The sequence below is a fragment of the Quercus lobata genome, chromosome 7, assembly GCF_001633185.2.
Source record: "Quercus lobata isolate SW786 chromosome 7, ValleyOak3.0 Primary Assembly, whole genome shotgun sequence".
Lineage (NCBI taxonomy): Eukaryota > Viridiplantae > Streptophyta > Magnoliopsida > Fagales > Fagaceae > Quercus > Quercus lobata.
In genome coordinates, this window is record NC_044910.1 from 25878837 (window position 1) to 25897474 (window position 18638).

At 36.0% G+C, this 18638-nt stretch overlaps 2 protein-coding genes and 1 non-coding gene across 5 annotated transcripts; 1 reads left to right on the forward strand and 2 right to left on the reverse strand.

Moving 5' to 3' along the window:
* Positions 1-1034: 1034 nt before the first annotated feature.
* On the reverse strand, positions 1035-5231 carry LOC115953534. Of its 2 annotated transcripts, none has more exons than XM_031071251.1 (8): positions 4991-5231; positions 4695-4895; positions 4419-4578; positions 4136-4206; positions 3921-3971; positions 3721-3833; positions 1673-1778; positions 1035-1272 (listed from the first exon to the last, which is right to left on the reverse strand). In XM_031071251.1, the coding sequence occupies exons 1-8, from the start codon at positions 5100-5102 to the stop codon at positions 1178-1180; spliced, it is 909 nt and encodes a 302-aa protein (XP_030927111.1). In that variant the 5' UTR covers positions 5103-5231; the 3' UTR covers positions 1035-1177. The 2 variants fall into 2 exon arrangements, with proteins under 2 accessions (XP_030927111.1, XP_030927110.1); XM_031071250.1 differs by having other exon boundaries at positions 4419-4581; positions 4991-5229.
* Positions 5232-5316: 85 nt separating this feature from the next.
* On the forward strand, positions 5317-5389 carry TRNAR-CCU. The gene has a single exon. It is a non-coding gene; the product is annotated as a tRNA-Arg (tRNA).
* A 3342-nt stretch (positions 5390-8731) lies between these two features.
* Positions 8732-17082, reverse strand: LOC115951385 (probable glutamate carboxypeptidase AMP1). 2 transcript variants are annotated; one of them, XM_031068601.1, is made up of 10 exons: positions 15795-17078; positions 14795-15037; positions 14563-14715; positions 14301-14369; positions 11691-11778; positions 11103-11186; positions 10901-10989; positions 10123-10236; positions 9833-9967; positions 8732-9130 (listed from the first exon to the last, which is right to left on the reverse strand). In XM_031068601.1, exons 1-10 carry the CDS (start codon positions 16704-16706, stop codon positions 8948-8950), a joined length of 2070 nt encoding a protein of 689 aa, XP_030924461.1. In that variant the 5' UTR covers positions 16707-17078; the 3' UTR covers positions 8732-8947. The 2 variants fall into 2 exon arrangements, with proteins under 2 accessions (XP_030924461.1, XP_030924462.1); XM_031068602.1 differs by lacking the exon at positions 8732-9130 and having other exon boundaries at positions 9882-9972; positions 15795-17082.
* Positions 17083-18638: the final 1556 nt, after the last annotated feature.

Genomic DNA, 18638 nt, shown 5'->3' on the forward strand with positions numbered 1-18638 from the left:
GTCTGAATCAGTTGATGAAATCAATTGACGTGTTGAGGACGTTAAGGAGGGATTTGATGGAGATTGAGCAATTCATGTTGACAGTGGTTTGCTAGGAACGTTTGTAACACAGATTCACCATGACTTAGGGCCCGTTTGGTAGCCTTACTTGAGCAACATTTTTCACATTTTAAACACACTTACACACATTTTCACATATTTTTTCACATATTTTTTCACACGTATATAAAAAACACTCAAACAACATTATTTTGCCTTTTTTAATTAATTCAAGTTTTTTCTGTTTTAAGGGTTCTAATACAAAAGCCATGGTAACTTTTAAGGGAATGTGTGACAAGTTATACCACACACAACACTCTTTTAAGTAATATGAGACAATTATCCATTCTTTTTTTAAAAAAACAAACACACACACAAGAGAGAGGGAAGCCACTTTGAAATCACACTCTTTTGTGTTTGCGTGTTTGTGTTTGTGTTTGTTTCTAAAAAGAAAAAAAAAAGAGGTTTCTTCCGTTTTAGAAAAGAAAAGAAAAAAAAGTTGATAAAAAGAGAAACCACATTAAAATCCATCTACCCTCCAATTCTTCCATTCTTCCATTGACTTCACAGTGGGCTACCATCAAATGGGCCCGAATCTCTTTAAGAAATTGTCTCAAATTTGAAATATCACTTCGGCAATATTGGGGAAAAAAAAAGAAAGTTGATGCTCTCTAATCATCTCGAAAGAAACTCTAGAGAGAGACCCAAATATGTACCCAAATTTACATGTTTAAGTGTCATCTTGTGATTGGTGTACTTAAATTAGCTTTTTCAATGAATACTAGTGGTGATCCATGTATTAGTATTGTAATCTAATACAAATTGACGCTTAAGCAATGATATCAGTTTTTTTTTTCACATGCACAAGCCTCCCTCTAAAGAGAGGAATTTTGTCCCGTTCATGAGACCCCCTCAAGCCTTAAAACACGAGTGGACAATGAACAATTGATTGAAAATTAACAGCAAGGGTGAAAGAAAGAAAAAATGAAAACATATTTCTTTGAAGTCATTGATCTTTCAAGTTAAAAATTGAAAATGTGCTTCAATATACTATGTAATGCCCACCTAATGGCCATATCAATAACCAGTAAAGCAATAAGATGTGTGAGTACAATTTGTCTACTGCATTATATTTTGTCTATAAAACTCGATAGGATATTGATCCATCAATAGTCTCAACAACTAACCGATTCAAGCGTACAAGTAGCAGCAAATAAGATCTTGCTTTATGACCTGAAACAGTGCAGAAGCGTGTCATTAATCTTTCATAAAAAAGTAGAGCTCTACGTAGAATTATTCATAACAGCACTTTACTTAGTATTCAAGGCCTTAAGAAGTGTATTCACAATGCTTTCCCACATGGAAGGATGCATTCTTATTCAGGAATTTTGCAGAATGGCAATGAAAGCTGAATCAGACTCAGCTGCCTGTGACCAGCAGTAATCCCTGGCCACGTCATTTAGGTAACTAAAAGATAGCAAATGGAGTTCTCCTTTGTCTATACAAAAAGGCAGAGGCATTTATAAACTAGCATCATTTTGAATGTGACTCCAGAATGCATTAACATTGCAGTTTTTCTTACAAAACCAGAGGGATCTATGGAGCAGAAAGAAATTGAAAGAAGGGACATTACCCAATCCCAATGATGAAATTTCATCTTGGTGGAAATAGTTGCATTCATTTGTTTTCTCTTTCTTGATCAGGCTTGAATTGATCTTCTCAATAGCATCAAGCAGCTCCTGCAAGGTGAAATTCAGCAAAACACCATCGACCAAATCTACTTATAAAAGTTCTAACCAAACTGGCTACCAAACAGCATATAATTACGAGACAGTCAGCCTCCCCAACAAAATTAGCACAAATTACAGATATCATCCATGTGGTATACCCTTAAAACATGGAGCTACCTTGTGTTTTATTTTGTGACACTTACCTCCCTTCTAGTTTGTTTTATCAGGGACTTACCTCCCTTGGGTTTGGTTTTGTTTTGTTTGTTTGTTTGTTTTTTTTTTTTTTTTTTTTAAGTGCTCTATTTCCCATGACAATCCCATTGCATCATTGTTCTTCCCTAACAAGGTTATTCACTGGAAGCCACGAACTCCACTAACTCACAAATGGAGCAATTAAAGAACAGAATTCCATTGAAATATGCATAAAAAGTAGCACGCATATTTATGCTTCGAAAGACCCATTTAGGCACTACAACTGCCACTCACTAGCTTGTTAATGAAATTATGAGGGCAAGGTGGGAGAGAGCTGATCAACTTCAGAAAAGACCTAGTCATCCGCACATTGTATAAATGATATTCTTTAAATGGAGTCTCACATTTTGGGTCTATTTATCAGTAATCAGAATTTCAGCAGGCCCATGGTCCGACCAGCTAAACCATGAAGCAAGTAAATTGAATCAACTACAGGTGTAACAACATTTGCTACATGTCTTGAGGAAAAAATTAAATAGCCAGCCATTATTCTCGCTTTGTGATTCACTCTCTCACCTATTACCACAGGTGTGATTGCAACCCACTAGACTGTGTTAAGATTTTCAGTTACTTTTCTTTTGTTTCATACTTACGACTTTTATAATGATATTTCCATTTCTGGTTTATTTATTTCGTCATTCTAAGAACTCTTATAGAAGATAAATTAAGTGAAACCAAGAATTAACTCAGATGCATGATTTTTATACATAGCCTCTTGCTTAAACCAGCAGTTCAACTACTGACCCAGTGGGTGAATTGATTCACCAAATCATTGTTTGGGTGAATGCCTAATGCAGTTCTCATAACTATGCATATTTGCTGCAAAGTTCTTTTAAAAAAATTCACTAGCATTGATGGCCTAAAAACAACTAAGTCTAGTCCCAAAACTTTGGGGTTGACTCATGGGTTAAAATAGTAGAATACATCTTGAAGTATAGGTATATAACAAAACATGAAAGAAAACAATGAATCCATGCTTCATCCGGCTGAGTAACTGCTCTAGCAATTTGCATTAAACTGTAGAATCATCACCATAACAATTAGAGAAAGGAGGTTCAATGCTTAAACGACAGAAAGACATCTAAGAATCTGATAGTCATCTTAACTGGGTTCAGGTCTTGAGGAATCAAGTTTAAGTGGGCATCAAAGGAATTACAACTCACAAATTTAAATGGGTAGCCTAGAAGTTCTTAAAAGTCAAATGTAAGTCCATTAAGAATGATTATTCATAGCAGCAATATAAGCCAAAACAATGCAATGTAACATACCATACACTAAAGGAAATGTATTACTACCACAGTAATTAGGCCTTAGTGATTTGCAATTTGTCTAAATCTATGAGTATGATGAGTCAAAGAGCTTCCCAACTTTGTTTGGCTGGTCAAAAACCTCCCAACTAGGTAAAAACAAGAACTGTCTTGTTTAATTGGGTGGGGGGGAACCAAACCGGTGACCACAAGATGCTAAGGGAATACGAAATCTATGAACATAATAAGCATTAAGTTCAGCTAACAGCCCCTGAGGTCTTTTTTGTTTTCTTATTAAGTTGTTTCAACTTACACGCACTACCAAATATAAGAACTACACATCTGCCTTTAATTAATATCTTATAATCCCTTAATCACAACACATCCATTTTAAATCAAATACGCATATATAAGAAAAGGTAAAATCAATAAGCATAAGGAGAAATTTATACCTCCCACGGCGCTAGACCTTTCAGATAGGAAGGAAGACTCTCATAATCATCATTAGATACCTTTATTAAAGGCTTTTGAACTTCAATCGACTTAAATTTTTCCTCATGTTGCCCTACATTTCAAATCAAGAAATCAGATTTTGGTATTTCTATAGTCATATGCCTTTTAATTACCAACAAAGAAAGGCAACCTCAATTACCAAAATCTAAGTGTTTTCTATGTTCAGATACATCATCAATCTGACCAGTAGCTGCACGAGAGAGAATGCAGTATTAATATACGGAACAGTTAGAAAAGCAGCATCTACTTCCTATAATTTAAGTTAACCATAATAAACGCACAGAGCCAAATACGACCAAACAAAACTGCAATCAATTCAAACAAAGCAACAGTTAGCAATTGTTGTTGACTAACCTTCAGATGCTAAAGTGGCAAGGCAAGCGTCAGAAAGCCCAAGCCTTTTCAAACTGAGTGAGTCATCCAATCTAAAGAATATTAAGAAACAACACAAATCTACCAATTAAGCCGAGTACATGCTCGGCCTAGTTGAGTTTCACTTTCATAAACCATTGTTCTTCCTCAAAAAAAAAAAAAAAGTCAATCAAATGTAGAATTAAGCAATTCATCGAAATTATTGAGAAATTCAAGACCTATTAAGACTTGTAACAGAAAAATTGAAGCATAAGCAAAAGGATACAATGCATCTTCTTCCAAACTCTTCACTATAGAACTGGTCATAGAGTCCGGTTTACAATAAGAATACAATGAATCCAATCCATCCTTCGAATCCGAAACCTTCATTTCCAAACCATGCGGTGTTGATAGACTACGAACCTCATCTTCATCATCAACCTCAACTTCTATGGCAAAAGAAAGTAACAAAATCAACATTGGCAAACGCTTTGTATAGATTATTTGTCAGAAACAAAAAAAATCAAACAGGAATTGAGCGTGAATTGAATTGAAATTGTACCGGGATTGTATCCAAAGTCCTTGAGGCGAAGTTCGAGTTCGGCGAGATCGGACTGGTTCTTCTTGTAGACCTCATTGCAGTGACCTAAGAGCTCTTCGAAAGAGACGGTGCCGAAAGTCATGGAGTCGAGGAGGTTGAGATCGTCGGTTGCGATCGATACGCGGCGATTGAGGGATTGAATGAAGGTCGACGAAGCCGAATCTGTCACACAAAATATATAGTATATTATATAAAAAGAATAGCAGAGAAAACAAAAACGAAGAAAGATGAAAGAATAGAGAGAGGAGAGGAGAGACCGAGAGGAATGGGACGGCGATCGATGGATTGCTTGAGAGCGTCGCAACTGGACTCGACGTGGTTGCAGAATGAACTTAAGCTTCCGCAGAAGCTTCGGATCGACTCCTCCATTCTCTCTCTCGAGTCAAATCTTTGGAATTCAGAATTCGGAGTAGACTAGTATCGATTTGTATGGGAATGGGAAGCTTCTTTTTTTTTTTGGCAGTTTGAAATGCTACGCTATGATTATGAGCGGGACTTGCAGTATCATATTGTGAACTTTTCGATCGACTTCTAGCCAAATCCACTTTTAACTGGGTTTTTGTATACTTATAATTTCAAGAAGGCGTCTGTAGCTCAGTGGATAGAGCGTCTGTTTCCTAAGCAGAAAGTCGTAGGTTCGACCCCTACCTGACGCGCATTCTCTATGTTTTGGTTCCCTCCATATATATATTTTTTTCTTTTTGCTAGTGAAGATCACTTCTTTTTTTGATAGATTGTTAGTGAAGATAAAAAACTAAAGAACCTTCATTTTTCTATCTTACTAATTTTTTTGGGCAGGAAGGAAGGAAGCATTTCCTAACCCAAAGGTGTTTCTAATTTCCTGTAAATCAAATTGAAGTAAAGCAAGTGACCAAGTGCTTTTTATTTTATTTTATTTGTATTTAACTTGAAAAGAAAAAAAAAAGTGAGGACGACTAATATTCAAGTGTTGAAGAGTTAGATTGATAATACTTTAGCTGCTCCTAAGTAGGGGTGTTCAAGGTGCGGTTTTGGGCCTTTTTAACACCACACTTTGCGATGTGGTTTAACTAAAATTATAATTGCATTGCACCTTATTTTTATGATCACATGTACGGTATAGTGCAGTGTAGTGTGGTGCGATTTAGAGTTTAGCCAAAACCATAACCGCACCGCACCTCATTTTTGCAATTACATTTGTAGTACTATGTATAAGATGCGGTTTGAATAGATTAAAGTTGGTATATTTTTCAAATTTTGGGCTTTTCCTATTTAGCTCAAAACTAATTTTTCCCTTTATTTTGAGCCAAGTTTTAAAATATTGAGCTAGTTTTTCTTTATTTTGGACTAGCTTTCCTAGCCAACACTTGTTAGGGTTATCAAACTTTTATTTTTTTGAAAACTAGGATTATTAAACTATTAATAATATATTTAATATTAAAAATAAATAAAAATATTAATATATAGAGAATGTGCAATGCGATTATGCCATTTTGGTGCAGTTTTTTGCGGTTTGTGTGGTTTTGTGAGCACCTATACTCCTCAGTGACCTAATTTCCTTAAGGCAAAGAAATGTCTACAAGCACAATTAGAATTAGGAGAAAACGGGTCATTCAATACACCAATGGCCCCATTCACTGTGTTTAGCTTCATCTATAATTCCAACCATAATAGTCTAAGAAAAATATCAACTATTTGTTGATAAGCATTTTCTACAAGCCTGATTAGGCCAAATCTGACTTTCTTGTGGGCCTAATTCATGTATCATAATTTATTTTATTCTTTTAAATATGCCCAAGCCCATGTAATATAAGGAGAATGTGAGGGAGTGTGGTTTGAAAGGTACATGTTGTAAAGTGAGCCGGGGACACTTACAATACTTAAGGCTCATGGAAAGGGTCTAGTACCCAAAATTTTCACCCAATTGGAGGTTTCTAACTCCTGTTGTATGTGGTTGAACATTCTAACCTAGCCCATTTTAGCCTTTAGGGTCTGTTTGGTTTGAGGAGCAGAAAAGTAGGACGATAGAAAATATTTAGTTTTCCCTTGTGTGTATTTGGTTATAGGGGTGGAAAAGTGGGAGGGGGGAAAACTCTTGTTTGGTTGAAGATAAAAGTGGGTGGATAGAATTTGTGGTTTATATAAATTGACTATTATACCTTTGTTACATAATATGTAAGAAATAGATTTATTTGTATTCATTAAATAATATAAAAATGAACACATCATACATATACATTTACATTATTTTCTTTATTATTATATATATATATATTGCTAGGGAAAAAAAAAAAACAAAAACTAGGCAACAAAAACATGGGCAACAAATTTACACTATTTAACTATATTTTAATACATTCTTCACCAGGGCATCAAAACACACTATTCAACAAATATTTACACATTCTTCACCTGTTTCAAAATAAATTTATCAACAAACTATATATATATATATATATATACACATTCTTCCACTAGGTGACCAAAGCAATCATGTTGAACATGAAATGATATTAATTACACTCATTCATAGCACAGTGCAAGTTAAAATATTACGTTATCTTCTGAGTTTTCTATTTGCATTTTCAATAGAAAATAAAAAAAAACACAAAGTTTAGATATAAAAGGGGGAAAATTTTGGGGGAAAAAAAAAACTCTAGGAAGAAAAAGAAAAGCAAAAAAAGTGGAGAAGGTCATACCTGTCTCGGTTGGAAAAGAAAAAAAAAGAGAGAATGCCGATAAGGAGGAGGGGGAAAAAAAGAAAAAAGTAATGTCATACTTGGTTCTCGGTTGGAGAAGACAACAAAAAAAAAAAAAAGAAAAGAATAAATTAATAACAAAAGAAGATAATGACGAGAGAGAGAGAGAGAAGGGTCATACTTGATTTTGGTTGGAGAATTAAAAAAAAAGAAAAAAGAAGAAGATTAAGTTGAGATTACCAACGATGGAGGGACAAGAAGGAAAAAAGGAAACGAGAGAAGTTGAGATTATTACTGTTGAGCTATGAAGAGGCTGAAGCCTGAAGATTGATGATGAGAGCTCTTGGAAAAGTGGGAATTAGGTGGGATAGGTGAGAGCAAAAAAGGACGATTATTTTTGTCTTTCTTTATCAACAGGCGTTTTCACTCCTAGTTTCTCTCCATTTCGAAGAGACAAGTTTTGTGTGGGCCCGGGTGGAAAATGCCCGAGCTCCACACAAAAATTTTCTTTCCCCCTCTCCTTACCAAACAACATAACCCCATTTTCTCTCCATTATTTTCCACCCACTATATTCCACCCCCAACCAAACATACCCTTAAAGTTGAAATTTCAAAACAAAATCCCATATAGCCATCAAGGAGTTACACGATTTTGATGCCCGGGTGAAAATAGTGGTACTAATGAGTTTTCTCTCTCCCTCACTACCTCTCAAATTCTTCTTCCTGCTATACGTGAAAAAAATTTCAAACCTAGTGTATTATACACATTTTCTATCTCTTTGTTGTTTTGCACTTTGATTTTGTTCTCGCAATGCACCACTAGCCTTATTTATTGAATATTGGAATTTTGGGCTTGAATATCTCCATCTAATCACACTTTAAAGAACCCAGGGGAGAGTTTTGGGCTTGTTCTAGCATTTCAGCATTTGTCGCAAAAACATCCCAAAAATGTTCTAATTCTCAGGGCCTTCTATGAAGAAATCCTGGTAGTCCAGAGGATAGGCATATTCATATCTTTGTGTTCGTGTGTCATTTTTCCTTCTTATCTTCTGCCTGTTCAGGCAAGAAGTTTACCAAATGGTTTTCTTCTAAAGGTTCATAAGAAACAACTCTGGCTGGCCCAACTCATCCAAGGCCATTGCTTATATAGTTATATCGTGGCTGCGGGTTATGCGCAAAGAGTAACATATTAAAGTCCACTTAGCTCACTTATTAAGTCATTGATTGTATACTCACTATTCTTTTTCTTTTTCCTCCCAGCCTGTGCCTGCATCATTCAGATGGTTCCCTAGTGAACCCAAAAGAAAAAGAGAAAGAAAACATAAACTACATTTGTACTAGGCTTTACGCTCTGCAAACCATATTTACAAGAGGCATAAAACGAACTGTCCATTTCACAGAATTTAATTACAACTAACAAAAACCAGATGTATAGAAACAGGAAAGGAGAGATTAGTACTCATATATACAAGTTAGCAGATATCGCAGTCGCTCTCTCCATGTATATGAGTTTTTGTGAGTTTTCCTGCAACTTGTTCAGGTAAGTTCCCCTTTAAGAGCTCTGGCAGCTCTTTGAATTGCTCTGGAAACCCTCCAGATCTCATGCTGAATTGCCGCTTGGATTTCTTTTCGACTCATTCTTGCAGATTGGGAAATAGCATCTGCTACCCCAGGGAAGAAATCCAACTTGCTTTCATGGTCACCCGGGGGCCCATAAATCTACCCCAAAAAACAAAATCAGAATGAGTTGTATGGGAAATATTTAGTTCTTCAATACAGTAATCTTACTAAGGATAGACCCATTGATTGTTTTCTTAATAGATAGGCATCAGGCAAAAGGGCCAGGAGCTCTATATTCAATGTGTACATAAATGTACTCATTATGTCTTCATCACATTTTGGTATAATTGCTTCCCACAATACAACACAAACAAAGTCGGTATATGTCAAAATTAATTTTCAAATATAACTTATTAGTCTATTTTAGCCAGTAGTAACTGCAAAATATGGATTCAAGTTGGTAAAAGGTACAAATTATGAACCCTTCTTTAGGAATCTCAAAAGTGAGATTGAATCAGGGAAAGAGATGAATAATCAGTAAATTGCTTAATCTGATTTTATAAGCATTATACAATGGTCTTTTTCCTTCCTCATTTTTCCTGCCATGGAGGACCATCGGCTTTGCAAAAATCTCTAAAAAGGTCATTTTTATGGGTCAGAACAGAAGTGGCACATTGGTGCTTAGCCTGCTCTTCTCCATAACAAGTTTTTAAGAAAAGAAGAATAATAAGTCTCCTAAATTCAAAATAATAGTATAATTGGAAATTTTCTTCACGCTTATTTCGAAACAGAACCTAACTTTTTTTCTCATTTACACAGTTATCACTCAAAATTTTCAATGAATTAAAGGAAAGAACTTACGAGATGCTTAAACCACTGCCTTCCTTGAAGCCCATCCACATCCAAAAACCCTCTTTCAGCAAGCATCAACCGATCATTCAGTGCTCGCTTTTTCAACACTACAGAATCACCAGTAGTTTCTTGCTGTCTCAGTATCTGCTCTTCAGAACAAGAAATGGCCCACGGTTAATTAAAAACACCAAAATTAAAAAGGAAAAAAATTCAAAAGATAAAGAAAGAAGGAAATTTACGTAGGGGATTTATTTATCGTCGCTAATACATGCATGCCAAAAATTGTGTATTGAAATTACCTTTGCTTCATCCTCAGCTTCTTTAGCTGCAGAGACAAGTTCTTGAATTGATGTTGTTAGAGGATGCAGGGATACATTCTCATGCAACAAGTTGCTCAAGATACCTTTATACCTCTGGCCATAGGGGGAAAAATACAATTTCAATATGTAGTATCAACAAAAATAAGAACACCAATGCTATATTTGAAGGTTCAAACAATTTTAATTATTAACAATGATTTTTTACTTAAAAAAAAAAAAAAAAAAAAGAAGAAGAAGAAGCTTTGTTAGTAATGTTGATGCAACATCAATGTCTGATAAGCATCTTCCTCAAAGTTCATTGGGATTTTTTAATATCTTCATATTAGTTTTCTCCATATTTAGTATAGAAAAAAGTTACAACTACTCTTGTTCAACCATATAATATTAATTTGGTTGTCCATACATACAAACTCTTTTCCCATTGATTCCATGTGTATAGAAGGGAACTGTCTGGGAGGTTTGACGCCAAGCATTGCATTATTAACCTTAAAGCAGGTCATGGAAAAGATTAAATTAACATCACATGGTCACATCAACCAGCTAGAAGCTAGATTGCAGCCACCTTGATCAAATGGCAATTTCTCAACACAACACAACACAGCATAGCCCTAATCCTAAACAAAACATGTTTTTTTTTTTTTTCACAAGTAATTCCAACTACAAGATTAATTAATCAGTATTTCCCAAACCACACACACTAGAGATACACAAGCAGCAAAGAATTCCTAAAATAACCAAAAAAAGATTAGATGAGTACCTGCAATTGTTCAGCATAAGATAGGTAATTGAATGGTAGAATGGAATCATCAGCCAGGTGAAGGGCTAGAAGACCCCAAATTCCTGCAACTGAAACAACACAAAACAGAAATGGCATCATCTTGAAGAGGCTTAATATTTGTTAAGACAAATTGAAGTGCCAATCCATTTATGGACAAATGCTAATAAAAAAGAGAGCTAACCAGCCACATGCCGATGAAACAATGGATCTCCATTATTTGTCATCCACACATAGGAGTCAAAAGCAGTGTGATAGACTGGAAAACCTGAATAGGAATGAAGATTTATTACTTCACCAAACTGTTTAGCATCAAAATTCAATTTGCTAATATTATATTTAACTGAGGTTCAGATTATTACAACAAGTATGTTTACATTATAACTCATTAGGGATAAGCAATTTCAAGAAATAATAAAATTCATTTTCTCCAGATAGTAAGGTTATTGTTTAAACAGCCTACAGAAGTTGATAAATGCAATTCTGATTCCCACAGAAAACACAGACACAACCTTTGTAATGGCTTCAGTATATATAGGAGCAAGAATCTGATTTAACATTTCATAAACTCTAAGCCATTCATTCTTTTTAAAAACTCCCAAAAATAGTATAAGAGTCAAAGAAGAAAAAGAAAAGAAATATGGAACTCATAGTGTTGCACACAGACATACACGAGTGTACCTGCACCTACAACTAGATGTGATATGCATTATTTGCAAAACTTTCAATTTCTTCATGTAAAACTTTTTATGTACACGTATGAGAGATTTACCTCTTCCATAGTATATATCAATAGAAGGAACCCCTGCATGTTGCACAAATGGAGCAAAATCAGAATCCACTCCACCAAGTCTTTGGATCTACAGCCAGCCAAGACAATTGTGGTTAAAAAACTAGCATAAGCCTTGCATTGTTAAAAATGAACGCGCCAACCAAGAAAAGCAATTTAATTTCAATTCCTTTGCATCCCAAACAAGAAACTACTATCAAGAAGCGAATCACAGTGCCTTGGCCACTTTTATCTTTCAGAAATACTACAGCAACATAATTTGGTAGCAAGCATATAATAGGACCGAAAAAAGAGAGGGGGGGTGATGCAGCGTAGGCGTGTAGAAGCAGAATCTGTAACACACAATTACTACAACTCTTCCACGAAACCTAAGTTCCACAATAACACTAGACTAGTAGGCAAAATAATAGAGAAAACATCTCTAACAAACTTTTATTAATCAATGTATAATAATAATAATCAACCCCTCTATAAAGAGTATTTATAGAAATATAATTTCTCTTACTCCTTTTAGGAAAATAAATAATGAACTTACTTCTACTTGAGAAAGGAAAAACAGTTAAAATCCTAATTCAACTAGAAAAAAGAAAACAACATAAAATATTAAAATATTTTATTCCTTAACCAATTTGCATCATTCTCTTGGGGTTGGGGAAAACTCGTCCTCGAGTTTTGTGGCAATCTTCCACGATCAATTGGAACCCCGAATAATCCTCTCCATCCTATTCTTCTGTGCAAGACAAGACGAATCAGTATGCTACTTATCAATCTTTTTTCACTTATAATAAATCTTGATGTACGGATTTTTATTCTTGATTTCTTTTGCCACGGTGGGATATATGAAGCAAGTACTAAAAAAAAATCCATGCACACATCCAAAAACTTCATATTTCCTCTTCGACAAAGATTACTTAAAATCACTCGTTCACGCCTTTTGTTGACCTCTATTAATTCTTGTTCAATAAAATCCTCCCAAAAGGGATCAATAACCTTTTTTTTTTTAATGTCGAAAGTCTCATCAACGATGTGAGTTATGGGCTCATCTCGTATGTATATGACTTTATTTTTATCAAGCTCAATCTTTTCTCCTTGACTAAAATCTTCAGGATAGTCATCATAAATTGGTGGAGAATCCCAATCTACTAGACAAACTCTTTCAATGTATTCATCATCCTCTTTGATATCACAGCCCTCCTGCTCAATATCAAGATCCTCCTCCTCCTCCACAAAACATGGATTTGGATGGTAGTTTTGAGGTTGACTTCCAACGGCTAAGGCGGTGAGCTGCTTTGAAAGCACATCAAACCACTCCTCTATTCGTTGAAAGAACACCTCTAATTGCGCATCGCGTGCAACCTCATCGCATTCATACACGTCATTTATGGCAACAGGTTTTCCCCCACGTACTCTTTTTTGTGCCATCGTAGGAACCTAGCCTGGCTCTGATACCAACTGATGCAGCATGGGCGTGTAGAAGCAGAATCTGTAACACACAATTACTACAACTCTTCCACGAAACCTAAGTTCTATAAGAACACTAGGCTAGTAGGCAAAATAATAGAGAAAACATTTCTAACAAACTTTTATTAATCAACGCATAATAATAATAATCAACCTCTCTATAAAGAGTATTTATAGAAATAAAATTTCTCCTACTTCTTTTAGGAAAAAAAATAATAAACCTACTTCTACTTGAAAAAGGAAAAACAATTTAACTAGGAAAATAAAAACAATTAAAATCCTAATTCAATTAGAAAAAAGAAAACAACATAAAATATTAAAATATTTTATTCTTTCTTAACCAATCTGCATCGCCTGGGGGGGGGGGGGCTTGGATATAAGGTTATAAATGCGTAAAATAGTAAAATACTATCTGGTTATGATTTTTAACTTCTAGAACATTCTTCAAGCTTTTTCATGAAACACTCAAACAAATATTTCAAAAGTTGCTTAAACAAGGCCTAGTAGAATTGTCTAATAGTCATTTAGGCCAAGCACATAACCACGAAAAAGTAGATTACCCTAGCTGATTCTTCATATATGCCTAGGATTTAATATTGGTGGCCATCTACCATGTTTAGGGAATCTCAGATAAACCTCAGTCAAACCAACTCAAGTTCTCTAATTTGTAGGGGCAATAATCTGACAATAAACTTGAGAACCACCGGAGCTGGGTATACTTTACCAAGCTCCATTTAATCTCATTTAGAAATCTAATGAGGCCAAACCCAAGCTGGAAGCCTGGAACAGATAAAAAATCATGAGCAGCATCAGGCATGAGTCAGTTGTGTTTCTATAGCTACATCATATCTTTGAAAGTCCACCGAAATGAATCAGTTCAGCAGCAATGTGCATCCTAGAAAATACACCAAAATAAACCAGTTGAAGAAAATCTTATTTACACTATAGAGACAGCAAGGATGAGAACAATTTAAGCCATGTAAGTGTTTTTCATTTCCTATGATGTTATCTTTTATTGGCACAAGTATGAAAATGATGCAATCATAATAAAAGGGTAACAGGATTGCCCCTTTGTATCCTAGACACATTCCAAATGAAACATCGGAAAGCTAAAAAAATAGGCAAACTTACATTCGTGCCTGCATTTGTGGCAGCCCACTTCTCATAGACTGTCAAACCCTCTGAATCAGGATCCTTTACCTGAAATCAGCTTGAATATTAGTTAAGTCACATTTCTCAAATACAGAGTTAAGACCAAGTCATATCCAATGAGATGTGTTAAAGTACTGATTATCCCAAATGCTTAAGTTATTAGGAAATTGTGAATTTAATCATTTAATCATAATTCTAATAAGATGATCATGGGTTATTGTTTATTTATTAAACACTTTACCTTCTTTGTGACCTCAAGAAGTAGACTGTCCAACTGAGGTGTAGCACCAACAAAGAAACCCGGACCTTGAACCGCACAATCTACATTAAGGTAGGCTACTGCTTTGGAGCCCAGATTCACAAGGTTCTGTTCAACCCACTCAGTTGATCCTATCTGAAAGGACAAACCAATACATACTAAATTTAAGTCTTATACATGAACATAGTCCAAGAGAAAATTAAACATTACCTACCATCCCAAACTCTTCCGCATCCCAACTGCAGAGAATTATTGTCCTTCGAGGCTGCCACCCCAAGCGAATCATAAGAGCATATCGGCGAGCAATGTCAAGCAGCGCTGCAGTTCCACTGTTGGGGTCAACAGCACCATACGTCCATGCATCTCTATGATTTCCAAGCAGCACATAGCGATCAGGCTCTTCCGAACCCCTTATGACAGCAAAAACATTATGAATAGTCGCTACCTTTTTCTCCCCCTAAAAAATGTGAGGAAAAAAGAAGATTCATAAGTACATTATATCAGTGGTCTCAACCCTTTAGCAATAAACTGACATGTGAAGATGTTCAGCTTTCAATTGAAGAACACAAGTGCAAAGAAGTCAACCCCCTCAAATCCCATTATGAGGCTGCACACAAAAAGCATGCAGCCAATATGCATGCTCGCACCAGGCCAAGATAAACCTACCTACCTCCATACAACTTGAACTATTTCCTTTGTATTGTCATAACGTTACCTCCCCCAAGTAAAGTCCAAGAAACTCAATTTAAATTCATGTATGACAATTTATTTTGCGGGTGAGTCCAAACTTTTCCAAAAACTAGCAATCATGAGCCAGAGCACAAGGCTTCCAAAATTTCCAAAAACTGAACCCCCCCCATCCATATTTGAATAAAATGTTAGCTCAATAAATAAAGAACCCCAAAAAGGCCAACTTTCCCAACTTCCAAATGCACAATCAAATTAACCAAAGCAAGACGATTGCCCACATCCAAAGTTTGACCAAACTTTACTCAACCACCAGTCTAACTAACAAAACAAAAAATAACAGAAAACATAGCATAAAAGTCAAACACTGTTCTATCCCACCACAAAACTCTTTTCTTTCTTAACAACATTTGACTTTAAACATAAAGCAAACAAAAAAGTCTCAAGTCCCTCCAACCAGTAGCGATGGATAAAACCATCCACTATTCATGCGTCAAATAAAAGCAAAGCTGAAACACATCACCAACCTGGTAAGTGAAGTTCAAGGTTGTCGGGCCCGGTCCGACCCCCCGGAGGTCAACCCGCCATTTTTCCGGCGGCGGAGCGCCACCGAGTGAGTCCAATATGAGCCGAGCTGCCCGAACCGACAAGGGCATGGATGGAATTTTGGGAAATCTTTTCAAGACTCGAGCGTCTTCCATCTCCAAACTCTCACCATCATCGACTGCAGCCCAGCCAGGACTCAGTGGGTCCCCAACGCCACTCATCACAGTCCCTCTCTCGAACCCTTTCACCTCCTCGCCCTCGGTGTACAACAGCACCGCCACGGCTCCATTCTCCTCCGCCTTCTGAACCACAATCCCTCTAGGCAAATCTCCTCTTCTCGCAACCACTACGCACCCTTTGACACTCACATTCAACGCCTTAATCGCCTGAAAGTCCACGTCCCTCCCGTAATTCACGAACACCGCCTTAGCGAACGCCGTCCCCGACGGCGAGTACGCGTGATAAGGTCGCACTACAGCGTCGTCGTCCGAGGAATCCGATAACGACAGGTCGTGGACCGTCCCGTTGCTAAAATGCGCGGAGAGAGAGGAGTGCGTAGGATAGGAGAGTAGGGTTTTGTATTGAGTGGTGTGGGTTTGGAGGTTGAGGTTTTTGAAGTGGGAAACGACGTAGTTTACGGTGGCTAAAGAGGGCGCGGTTCCGGCGAGGTGAGGGCGCTGCGTGAGGGCGCGGAGGTAGGAAGCTATGGTGTGGTTGGAGGCAGAGGAGAGGAATATCTGGCGGAAGCGGAGGGCATTTTGGGCATTCGGATTTATTACCGTAGAGTCTGGGTAGTGCAAACTATAGAAACCAAGAATGCAGAGAATAATGAGTAGCAGGAAGGTACATAAGGGTGAAGGCTTTGATGTCGCTTTCCAAACAGTCTCTACCATTTTTGTCAGACGAGAAACAACAAAGTGTGTCAGACACAACAATAAGAACAATAAGAACTAAGAAGAAGAAGCGAGTTTTTAGGGGTTTGGCGTTACCAATTTATTTAGGAAGTTTTATCAATGGCATTCATTTTCTTTCTTCTTCTTTTTTTTTTTTTTTTTTGAGCTCTAAATTTTTTTTTGGTGATTGGATGTGATGTGAGGTTGTGAGATGAACAATGGCTGGAAAGGCTGAAAGTAAAACCAATTTGATTCATGTGTCGGGTTTGATGGTTGGTTTATTAAGGTGGTGGGGTTTTTTTGATTTTTTTTGGTGGGGATTTGGTGTGTTTTTTATTCGACAGTTGTAGTACAATTAGAAGCGATATGAAGCATGCTTGCTTTTGTCGCGTTTGTTCGATTGGGAAATCATGCGAAAGTGACTTGAAATGATGAAACTCTTTTTTAAAGTGCGAACTTTGGCTATGTCCTACATCGACTTCCTTTTTTTATATGTGAGATCGGTTTGGAAAACCCGTCTTAAGACAAAAATCCCCCATTCTGATTTGTGTGCTCACCATAACGCCATAAAAATATTTGACGAGCCACCGACAACGCAACTTGTTATATTGATATATACTGTTTTAAAATACTTCCTCCACCTATGTGCACGGCACTACTCTAAAAATATTAATAAAAAATCTACTTGAAGGAGGGAATTTTTTTTTTGTTGAATGTATCTACGTCACTTTCTAGCAGCATGAAAAGATGGAGGGAGGTGGTTGCTAAGTAATACGATATTGTTAATTGTCGTACAAATACAAAAACTCTGATTGGGTCCGTATCATGATGTATTGGACTTATTCAAACAATGTATACTGTTAGACATGTGTTATCATCAGGATAAATCTAATCAACTACACATTGGACATATTATCATCGATATGAATTTAGTACAATTACACATTGGATCCAATCCTTACTTTTGTAAGAATGCAGCCATGCTACTCTCAAGCTAAGGAAAGATTCAAACATACCCAAGATAAATTGAGACAGGACAAAAAGAATGCGAAAATAGGCGTCAGAACCTAAGGTTGCTTAAAGTCAACACCAAACGTGATCAAAGTCTACATCAATTGTAAAATTAAAGAAAGTTTTATAATCATTCTTGAAACGGTAAAACTTTAAATTGTGCTTAAATAAAAAAATAACAAAACACAAAAATAAACACTAATTATTAAATGGTTGGACTTAGTATGCAAAAATAAGTATCAGAACCTAGGGTTGCTTAAAGTCAACACCAAGCGTGATCAAAGTCTGCATCAATTGTAAAATTAAAGAAAGTTTTATAATCATTCTTGAAACATTAAAACTTCAAATTGTGCTTAAATAAAAAAATAACAAAACACAAAAATAAACACTAATTATTAAATGGTTGGACTTAGTAGGTATTTGGGTCCAATAATTAACTGACTCCATTTGAAAGACCACCAGTTTGGACGTCTTCTTTTTGCTTCTATGTTTATCTATCTATAATCTATATATGGTATAAAACCAAAATCCTTGACTTTTTGTTAACTTTTTAAAAATTGACATATTAACTTTACAAGCCTCACAAATTTATACCTCATTATAATTTTTTTTATTTTTTTATTTCTTTAATTAGACTAAAATATTAGAAAGACTTGCATTAGTAGTAGGATTTATTAGAGAGACTCATGTTAGGATTAGGATTCAAAAAAATAATTTCTTTAATTAGATTGCGATATTAAAGAGACTCGAGAAAGAATTGTGCGTGAGAGAGAGAGAGAGGGAGAGTCACTTTAGGAGTTAGGACTCCTCTCTTCCCACCTCAAAACCCTAGCAACTACCATAGTTGCTTAACACTTTCATGATTTCTTCAAATTATTGCTTGTCTTACCACATTCAATCTCACATATGATCTATGTATGA

Bases quoted from the DNA above. Each gene is read 5' to 3' on its own strand.
- LOC115951385 (XM_031068601.1), bottom strand. From the start codon at position 16,706: ATGGTAGAGACTGTTTGGAAAGCGACATCAAAGCCTTCACCCTTATGT. The intron at 14,370-14,562 runs GTAAAGTGTTTA...AGCTGATTTCAG, and splicing joins TTCTTGAGGTCACAAAGAAG to GTAAAGGATCCTGATTCAGA. The intron at 9,968-10,122 runs GTAATTTCAATA...TCTGAAGAGCAG, and splicing joins AAGCTGAGGATGAAGCAAAG to ATACTGAGACAGCAAGAAAC.
- LOC115953534 (XM_031071250.1), bottom strand. From the start codon at position 5,102: ATGGAGGAGTCGATCCGAAGCTTCTGCGGAAGCTTAAGTTCATTCTGC. The intron at 4,896-4,990 runs GTCTCTCCTCTC...TTTGTGTGACAG, and splicing joins TCGCCGTCCCATTCCTCTCG to ATTCGGCTTCGTCGACCTTC. The intron at 4,207-4,418 runs GTATCCTTTTGC...AATATTCTTTAG, and splicing joins AGTTTGGAAGAAGATGCATT to ATTGGATGACTCACTCAGTT.